The sequence below is a fragment of the Siphateles boraxobius genome, unplaced genomic scaffold (assembly GCF_051911475.1).
Source record: "Siphateles boraxobius isolate OS27281-9 unplaced genomic scaffold, OSU_SipBor_1 25, whole genome shotgun sequence".
Lineage (NCBI taxonomy): Eukaryota > Metazoa > Chordata > Actinopteri > Cypriniformes > Leuciscidae > Siphateles > Siphateles boraxobius.
Window position 1 is genome coordinate 17,958,894 of NW_027508866.1, and position 10,863 is coordinate 17,969,756.

At 34.5% G+C, this 10,863-nt stretch overlaps 1 protein-coding gene across 1 annotated transcript; it reads right to left on the reverse strand.

Moving 5' to 3' along the window:
• Positions 1–3,483: 3,483 nt before the first annotated feature.
• Positions 3,484–9,531, reverse strand: prkab1a (protein kinase, AMP-activated, beta 1 non-catalytic subunit, a). The gene is made up of 8 exons (XM_077242971.1): positions 9,364–9,531; positions 8,006–8,220; positions 7,746–7,915; positions 7,254–7,347; positions 6,520–6,634; positions 6,233–6,366; positions 4,607–4,675; positions 3,484–4,516 (listed from the first exon to the last, which is right to left on the reverse strand). Exons 2-8 carry the CDS (start codon positions 8,150–8,152, stop codon positions 4,439–4,441), a joined length of 807 nt encoding a protein of 268 aa, XP_077099086.1. The 5' UTR covers positions 8,153–8,220; positions 9,364–9,531; the 3' UTR covers positions 3,484–4,438.
• Between the last annotated feature and the right edge of the window lie 1,332 nt (positions 9,532–10,863).

Here is a 10,863-nt window from a genome sequence, read left to right on the forward strand (position 1 = left end):
ATCTAATCATAAATGTTAGCTTTACCAATGCATGATATCCAGAGTTTGACCGACATACAGTTCCTCCACAGACTTACTAACCTGATTTCACACTGAAGCCACAAGTGAAACCTCAAACTCTCAATTTGAAACGAGTCACAAATGGTGACATCTGAAAACAAAAGGTTTGAATGATCAGGAATCCAAACATTCCTGCTGATTTTGACGTGTAGTTTTTCCTGCTCTTTTAAGAAATCAATGGCATGTCTTTGTGGCCTCATTATGCTAATAATGAGGAAATGGCTTATGAGTTCACATTTGTCCAGATTAAACCTTCAAACATATTACCTATTTATTTAATACTTAGGCCTAAAATAAAAATATTCTAAAAACTGAAAATCGAGGACAAGGACATCCATAATCAGGTCATTCTCTGTCTGTGCAGTTCAAGACACGGGTCCAAATCCTGAGGAACATACTGACATGAACAAATTTTGAAACGGGATTTCATCAGTGAATGATTTATTCCAAAATATTTTTTTTTGTTTTTTTTGTTTTTTTTGTTTTTTTGCCATGCATCTGCGCAGAGTTGATTGCTTGTCAAAGAAAGTTTACCAGCATATATGAATCAAAAGACATTATTTAATGACACCAGTGTATATCTACCAAGTGTTTGGACTCATTTGACTACATTTATACAGTATTTTTCATTATTTTAACAACTTTTTAATACAAAGGTTATATGCCTCTCGCCAAGTAAATAGTTTGTAGAGAAATACTCAGGTTTCAATTTATTTTGCCAGATGAACCTTTAAAATCCATGGAACCTTTCCATCCCACAAAAGGTTCTTTGTACTAGTGGAAATGTTTCTGTAGATTATTCAAATGCTCTTCACACTAAGAAAACAATGGTTCTTTTAAGAGTCGTTCACTGAAAGGTTCTTTGGGGAACTAAAAATTGTTCAATATGTCATTGCTGCAAAAACAACCTTATTGAACCTTCATTTTTAAGTCTGTGCCTTTTTTTTATTAACTGCATTAAATTTTCAGTGACACTTTACAATAAGGTCCTGGTTCAACAGTGTTGGGGGAAGTTACTTTTAAATGTAATGTTACAATATAGTAACTAATTTACGTTTTATGGAAAGTAATCTGTTATGTTACTTTTCTCACCTGGACTGAGCTTGCTTGTTTTTGTTTGTTTTTAAGTTGGATTTTTGGCAAATATGAAGGCCCACTTACGCCAAAAGTTCCACAAATCCACACATGTACAGTAGAGGGCGCTGAATAGGAAAAATAAAATAATGAAACACAAATGTGATGTTTATTTAAAGACACATCTGATTGGCTATTGTATAGTTTTGGGCGCTGCGGCATATTAAATATGAGTGACTGTCACGCTCAATGCGTGACACTTGAGAGCCCTCTCCATCAACACCCTAAAGCTACACAGTCCTATAGCTCGTCCTGTGTCAATATTTCAGTATCATTAGGCAGTTTTGATGTATGCTGTTTAATGTATGTGTAATAGCGCCCCATCCATGCCATATAACAGTTAAAACACGGAAAGCCTGAAATTTCCGTCTATGGTTGGGAAGTGCTGTCTCATAAATGGCGGACATTTCCGTCAATGGTGGGGAAAGAGTTAATAATGCTGATGCAAATGGTGAAAATAACATCAACCAAGATTAATAAATGTTTTACAAGTATTTTGCATTGTTAGTTCATGTTAACTAATGTAGTTAGTTAACTAATGTTAACAAATAGAAGTTTGTAGTGTTACCAAATTTTGTCAAGAACATTGTTTACTGACAAAATTTCAATGTGTGCTTTTAAGGCGAGACACGGCAGGCAAAAACATCTTTTTTTTTTTCACTGGTCAATTTTGAGATTTTGGGATATTTGTCTTCAATAACATGTCTACTTTCAGACTTGAGGTGAAAAAAAGTCTGAAATACTCATTTAGGTCTTTATTTTAGTACACTTTGTCTGTTTGCGTCTGTAGATTTCTCATAAATTCATCAAAAGTTGTCGTTATAAATCATCCCTCTGCTCCGCGATCTGCACTCTGTCATCACACACACCGTTAGAAAGCTCTCTCTCTCGTGTACAATATTATCGGATCAAAATATGGTCATTTCCTTTTTATCACCAACCAATCGTGAAAGTAAAACGGGGGATATTACTCTAAATGCGCAATCTCATTGGCTGATGCTAATTCTTTAAAGCCCGTTTTCTCAAAATGTATTTTCTCTCATACTCCAAGTCCGAAATCTCCACTTCAATAGCACCTATATACACCAAACTTTTCAGTCTTGTGTCAAGTTATATTATGAAGACATTTACAGAGGGATTTGTAAATATATTATTCCTAGTCTGATTTATATAACATTTTATTCCAAAAAACAAGGCGAAAATCATTTTTAAGGCTATTGGCAGTCTATTCTGATTTACAGGATAACTAATAATTTTTTTCTCATCTTAATGTAGGTAATCAACTGGCAAAGTTTCATGGTGATGTCTGCTAGTTAAAAAAATTACCCTATTCACCTGTAGTGTCTCGCCTTAAGCCATGCACACACGCGCGCGCAGTGAATAATGCAACATTCACGTAGCCTGGTTGGATGTTTTGCGTCAGCACACCTATAAACTGTAATCGTCTTTTTTAATACACCAAAGATTGCAGACAGACCTGTTTGTACTGCGCACCCTGCGTCATGCGTATCCTAGCAATTTATATCCATCTTCTGTGCTAGAAGTGCCAAAACACATTAGGATTGTAATTTACTTAAGCCTTATATGACCGTGTAATTGTATGAGTAACTACTGAGGAGTGCTATAACATGGATTGTTCTCACCTGAATAGTTTCTGTAATCTAACAATTTGATAAGTAGGCCAAACGAAACATTGTTATTCACTGCAGATGACCTTCTTTCCTGACCCGTCACAGCTGTAGGCATATGGGTGGTCCTGGATGGACTAGCATTTTATGCATTGCATAATCTTGTGATGAATTTGACATCATCTATAGAGGAAATTTATCAAATGTTAGTTTTGAAAACTTTTGCAATTGAACTACAATTGAAATAGATGCAACTAAAAGAAATGCTATATCAGTTCTTAAATGGTTTATATACACTCTTAAAAATAAAGGTTTAACCCCCAAAAAGGGATTTTTCTTACTGATGCCAAAGAACCTTTGTGAACAAGGTTTTTTTGTTGTTGTTTTTCACCTTAGTGGGAAGAATATTTTGATAATCTGAAGAACTCTTTTCCACTATAAGGAACCTTTTATGCAATGAAAATGTTCTGTGGATGTTATCAATTATTTGATTATTTTGATATTTTGATTGATTTCCATTTGTTGCAGTACTTACCCAGAATGTCCAAAGCCAGCATGAAGGGCATTCACGGTTTCAAGAGCATAAAGTAAGAGCATAACATTTCCACAACTTAATCCACCCTGACACGATTGTAAATGCGATAATGAAACGGAGCCAAAATCATTTATTAAAAGTGATATTTAATTTCAGAGATTTTCATAACACAGATTAAAAGTTAAATCAAGATGTTTGCAATAATTATTTTGCTCTGTTCTAAAAAAAAAAGTAGAAGATTAAAAGATGGATTTAAAAAGATCAACTTTTTCATGAAATTGAAAAAAAAAAAATTAGTTTCTTGAGTGAAACAATTTCTTAAACCATTCAGTTTTTCTATATTAGGGGCTCCGACACAAACTGCTGATAACAGGCCTTTTTCTGGCCCATAATCAAAAGGCTTCCTAATAATATATTAATATTTATCAACACAGCTATATTTTTTTTAAACACTCGACTAAACAGAATTATGAACATGTCAAGCTCTATTTACACTCATTTTCACATTCAAGAACACCTCCTGTTATCCAAATACTGGTTTAGATTGAGTAATAATTTTAAATAGTGTACCAACCTCTAAAAGAGCAGATATGTCGGTTTCACTTTATTTCGATGGTCCCTTTAACACATTCTGTTGTCTATAAGTAGCATTGCTCCTTCATGTCTACTAACTCTCATTAGAGTATTAGTAAAGTATTAGTAGACTGGTAGGGTTAGGGTTAGAATAAGTTGACATGTAGTTGCAAAATTACTTATAGTCAGTAGAGTGTCTGTTGGAGGACCATCACAATAAAGAGTTTGCAGATATGAAGCAGATAGTCCACTATAATTCTAATGAGAGTTAGTTGACATGTAGTTGCAAAGTTACTTATAGTTAACAGAATGTTCAAAAGGGACCATCAAAATAAAGTGTTACCGATATGTCCTGTAGTTTCTGATTAGTGTATACCCAGTAAGGAGGGATTTTTCTCTAAAGTGCATCTCTGTACATTCCTATTTACAATAATACATACTACTGATATAAGATATATAAGATATATCAGAGGTCGTATAAACTGAGCGTTTGAAACGGCCATGTTTCTCAGATCGGCTTGTACAGCAGGGTTGTGACATATTTCTTCTTATACCGGTGGGTGGCACTCAGAACCATTACGCCATCCTGTCAGAGAGCCAGACGAGATACAGAGTCATCAGAACAGACTTGAAATCAATGCGGGTTCATCTCACAGAGCTCTTTAAGTTGCTTTACCTTGATGGACAGAGCGTACAGGTGATTAAGCATGACGTGATTGGGCTCAGGGAGCAAAGCTGGATCACACTGTTAGAAAACAAGAACTCATTTATATTAGCAGCATCAATATTGGACCTTACAATGCAACTATGCGAATGAAACACTTTTGAAGTAATAAAGTGTAGAAATAAAATGAACACAATTACTCTAATCACATCAGGATTTCCCAATCTGGGCCTCGATCCCCAAAAGAGGGTCATCTGAACTACTTCATTTAAGTCATTTGTAATGGGAGTCTATTTTGACCAATTACTTTTTTTGACCAATTAAATAACATGACTTTTCATATAAATATCTCATGCCTTTTTCAATTAAAATTCAAATCAATTTGCTAGTTAATCATGTGATTGTGATCAACTGTGAACCAGATCAACCTATTCACTGAAAAGACAAGAATGGCCCACATCACTATGGCAAGCAAGTTGTAAGGTCCATTCACACCAAGAGCAATAACTACAATTAACTATACATAACTATATTAGTGTCCACACCAGTGGAGAATATCGTTCAATTTATTCTAAGCACTGCAGTTTTGTCTCTGTCACTTTAAATGTTTGAGCTCTTTAAAGCAGGATGGATTCTGATTGACTGTCAAATTTGTATAGCATTCATCAGCTGGGGGAAAAACACTCTGAAAGAGATTCCAAATATAGTGTTTTTTTGTGCTGTTATAGTTGTGGTGTGGAGGTCTGCGTTCTTTTATAATTAGAAAGATTTTTAGAACTGTATCTTTATTGTTATAGAACTCATCCTTGGTGTGAAGGGAGCTTTACTCTATACAAGAACAATAATTGCAGATAAGAGCTATAAGTGCACATAATGTTATAGATTCTAAAGTTATAGACAGAATTGTGTATATTATAGCTGAAATTTGTATTTTCTACAAATTTTTATTGATATTATTGATACTTCTTGAGTGCTATGCAATACAATTATATTTTAAAAAAATTCCTAAACTTTTTTTTTTCTAATTTCTTTGTTGTCGGTTTCATTTTTTTCTGGATTCTGTGTTTTATGATTTAATACAAATGAATTTATAAAACTTAAAATGTAATAAATCTTTAAAAATGTAATCAACTTTTTTTTGTCAAATAAAGTACTGCACATCTACACTTTTATTGTATAAATTACAGCAAGGATTGAAAAAAATAACATTTTAATTGAGCTATTCCTTCAAAATATTTTTCAATAAATTGTATTATTATTATTCTTACCAATTATTCTTATTATTATTATTATAATTTTAAGAAGTACATTTTACTACACAATAGTCCATTTCTGTCATAACTTCAAGTTAAACAAAACTTTTATTTTGGCGGTTTGTTGCGAGTTTCTGTGAGTATGTGCAGTAGACAAAAACACAGAGCAAGTTGACTTCGAATTATTTAATAATGTGATTTAATAATCAAAGACACTAGTCCAAATATCGCAATATGAATTTAAATTTAATTGTTTAATTGCAATTTAATTAATAATTTAAATCATAGGGCCCTTCATCAAATCAAATAGTAGAGAATGGTACTATGATGGTTATCTAACTGTCATTTTTACAGGCCTAATGCAAGGTCTTTTGCAGATACTCACTGAGATGCCTGTGTCCTTATTGAGTATGACCTGTAGGAGATGAGGGGGCAGGATGGGGGGAGATTTGAATTTCTCCTCCTGTTTGGGGACGTAAGAGTCCTGATGGTATGGCCCAGGAGGAGAGCTGGACAGGTCTATGATCAATAAATACAATGTGTCATAACAACCCACGACTGACCATTTTCGGTCCATTAATGATACCTCATGTAGCAGATAAATTTCAGTTTTTTGTATTAAACAGTTCTAAAATATGATGAAAGGAAATGTGGAAATGGTTGTGTTCAAACCTGACATGTCAGAGCATTTCTGTGAATCCACCATGAGTGCATCGAAAACCTCAAAGTCTGTCTTCTTCACCTGGATGATGTTGTTGACCGTGCCGAGCTGGTTGGTCACCACAGGCTGAAGAGAAAGAAGGTCAATATTACGCTGGTTTTATAGTACTATTGGAGGATAATGATGATGATGATGATGATGGTTAGGGTTGTAACAATATATCGTGTCACAATATATCGCAATAAAAAAATGCAACAATATGTATTGTGGATAGTTCACCCAAAATAAAAATTACTGTGTGAGAAAAAATTAAAGTTTACAGAGTTTTAGTGTCAGTACTACAATAAACTACTAAATATAATGTTGAACATAATGTATAATAATGCAATGAGTGGAATATTTGTGGCTCCTGATAATGCCAAATGTCTGATGTTACCAGTAAATAGTGGCCGACATTATTTTAAACATATCTGACAGAGCGAAAGCATATTCATCTAAAATAATTCTGTATTTTCAGCTTCAGAATCATGAATATTTCTGGGTTTCCAGCACCAAGTCCAAGCCTATTCATTTACACCCAAAAAGTAACACCAAATTTAGCATTTTAATCAACAGCACAATTTTTTTAGCCTTTTATCACGTCTTGAAGTATCGCAATAATATCGTATCGTGAGTTCAGTATCACGATATGTATCGAAGCGTGACATGAGGGTATCGCTACACCCCTAATGATGATTGACGTCACCTCTGTTGGATCATGTGTCCACTGTCCATCCACGAAGAATTTATACTGGTGTTCACCCTCGGGCAAATCAACAATCGCCACAAAGTTGTTTTGACTATTGAAGAAACAGAGGTAAACATTAATGTTAAATGAATGAATTTGTAGTTTAAAGATATCAGAAGAATACTTTCAGGAGAAGACTTTTTCTCCATTTGTAACAGTTAGCATAACCAATCATCTGTGCCCTACAGAGAATGATGTGATAGCAAGCAGACTGAGTTAAGGACCTATCAGCGCCATCTAGAGTTTCATGACAGAACTTTGTATTTATATACTACTATATTTTTTTTTATTAGCTTAGCAGTTTTCATATTAATCTTAGGTTAAGTTTTTAGCAATTTTACTTTTTTATTAATCTTAGTTTTTTTTTTATATTACATTTTAGGTTTAATTTTATTTATTTATTTTACAAAACTTTTTTAATAGTTCTAGTTACCGTTAAATGTTACGTACCTCCTAATCAAAGGAATCTTATTGGTCCAATTATTAAAAGAGCCAGAAATATAGACTTCTCTTCCAGCCCCTGTCCACCGAAACACAGTGGGTCGATCTAAAGTGAGAACCTTTTCACTGGTCTCCAGGTCTGATCTCCAGTCAATGAATTCCTCTTTTACTAATGGTGCCTAATAGAAAATTAAATATAGAACACATGGTCATCATATCTAAATTATGATATCTTCATAAGCGAACAGATAATGTGAGCCAGCACACACTTTGATGTCCTCTCCATGAAAAATATCAGCATCTTCTGGGCTGTCCATTAGGATTTTAGGACGGTCTCCTTCTTTTGTTCCTCGACTGTCCCTTCTGTGGGCCTTTTCCTGGCCCATGCCCGCCCTCTCACTGCTTGTGTTCCCCATAGTGCTCTTAAAAAACCTTCCCAGAGGTCACAGAGGGTAAGCAGCCAGATGGTTGGGCTAGAAATGATCTGTAACCCAAAACAAACAACACAATAGTGTAAGAAACATGCTGATCTTAATGTAATGCATCACTAATCTTATATAAAACATGGATTTCCCCCAGCTAACAGGGAAAGTTATCAGAGCTTTGGCTAACGTTCTGGCAAGGTTCTCTCAAAGTTATGAACAAACATTATTCCAGTAACATTAATAAAACATTGTTCAAAGCAATAACGCTTTTAAAATGTTATTTATACATCCTTCAAGAGCATTTTTGAGATTTTGCATATGCCCATGATGCAAGATACATGAATGTTTCAGATACATTTTTCCATGTACATTAATAAGCCAACATGTTTGGTAAAGACATGAACTTAAAAAAAAAAAACCTTTTAATTTCATTTTTGATTGGGTCTTTAGGTGTGCTTAAGGTTTTTGGATTTTAATACTTACACTTAAGAATTTAAAGACTAGTTTTAAAATCTTCATTGAATTAAACTGATCATTTGATCAAATCGATGGCTGTCAGGTTGTTGTAATTTTAGCACACTAAATAGTGGTTGGTCTTAATCGAACATCTGAGTTCGTAGTCCAAATTGGTATGAATGTGTTTTAGGTTATTCATCAAGCACTGGCATTTCTGATTCTTACTGCTTCCTCAACAAAAGAACATTTTGACAACGCTGACAGCCTCATTAATTTAACTGCGTACTTCATTGCTGAAGCAACCTCGAGGCACAGAGTTTTTAGAAAACCTTACTCTACTGGAAGGTCACAAGCTCTCAAAGGAAGTCTGGCAAAACAAACAAAAAAGATAAAGAAGAGCCAGTAACTTCAGCTTCAGGTTCAAACCTATGAAAGAAGAGGTGTCGTCCTGATATTAAATGCATTATCCAGTCGATTTGCCTTTAATGGCAGCCTTCATCTAAATCGAATATCAATCTTCAATATGACGGGAAAATAATGCAAACGCTTTGACAGTGAAACTATGCAAATACCGTTATATTGAAATTATAAACAAGTCTACGCTATCGCGCCCCACTGCAACAACACTGTAGTAGGGCTATAGTTAGCCGCATCGAGCATTCTTATCGACTGCAAGATTGCCACACATTTTTCATGTTTTTAAATAATTTAATTACGGTTGCACATTTTAATGTGACAGGACTTACATGCCCTTTTGCGCAGCACTGTATGAATTGGATTCGCGACCGCTACTTGCCCTCGGCTCGATCACAGTTATTTCGTCATTTTTTTCATTCACATTGCTTATCGTCACAAACTGTACATCCTCGCAACCACTCCGCCCACCGCGGACTATAACATCACAACGCATGCGCGACTTCAACTACGCCCGCTAGGGGGTAGAAGCAGCTGTTTCTACGCGCATGCGCGTTTCTAGGGGAAGAGCACAAGAGTATGAATATGGATAGACTTACCGTATTTTCAATCGCGTCCGCTGTAAAAAGATGTAGAAAGCTCATAGACATAATAAATACATAGACGCCGCTTTGGAACGTTGCTGCGATACGCCAAAGCGTCCGCCATATTGCTGAGGGCAAGACTGCTATGTAAACAAATGCAAGTACAAACGGGTGAGCTGTGGTTTTTCTGGATATAAACGTTGACATTTATCAACAGATTTCAGTGTTTTGTACGTGGTGTACAAAAAGTTCCATCTCTAGTTATTTAAAATCTTGATAGTTAGACTTATAAAATATTTTTTTTAATAAGGAATTGTCAAAGCTCAGGCTTGTCATGTATTTGGCTTTTTATTCTTGGATTAGAATTGTGAAGACCAACATACTGAGATATAATTTAATTTTCACATTAAATGAAATAAAGTTTTCTTATAGTGGAAAAAGCATTTCCTGTCTTTGACCCGATTTTAGCTTTTCTTGTGCTTAGAATTGACCGCCATTGAGAAAATGAAACAAATCGGCAAATACAAATCACCGGCAGGCTTCTTTTTGTATTTTATAGCACTAAAATGATACAGATAGATACTCCAAATATACAATGACAAAGATAACTGATGGATCCTTTGTGGTAATACATATGATATGGTACAACTACAGTGCAATGCAAATAGTAGGCCTAAATATAAGATAAAGCGAGAAGTAATAGTAAATAGTTTAGTGTATAGTCAATCAAATAAACAAACAGTAGGCCTATACAGAAAATAAAATAGTAATGAATAGTATAATTATATAATAGCATAAGTACAATAATATAATAATAATAATAATAATATACTGATAATAGCATACTTTATGTATAAACTACAATAATAGCAAAAGAATATGAAATATCAATTACATAATATAGACAATTAAAGATAGTAAGTTAAATAGTGATATAGATGTCACTATTTAACTTAGCTGTGAAAGTTTGAGACAAGTTTTATAAAACTATAATACATATCATGTCGACTCATGTCTCAACTTTCACAGCTAAGTTAACTAGCGACATCGCTAGCTATTTTACACTGACTGACTCCGATGGCCAACGTTACTTTTGCTAATTATATAATGACCAAATACAACCAGAAACAAAAGTACAACCCCAAGCAGCACACGAAGCACACAGGCATTTTTCTTTATCCCTTTTATGAGAGTTATGGGAAAGTTGCCTTCCTCAATATGGTGGCGCCGTTGACGTACGATCCAGCG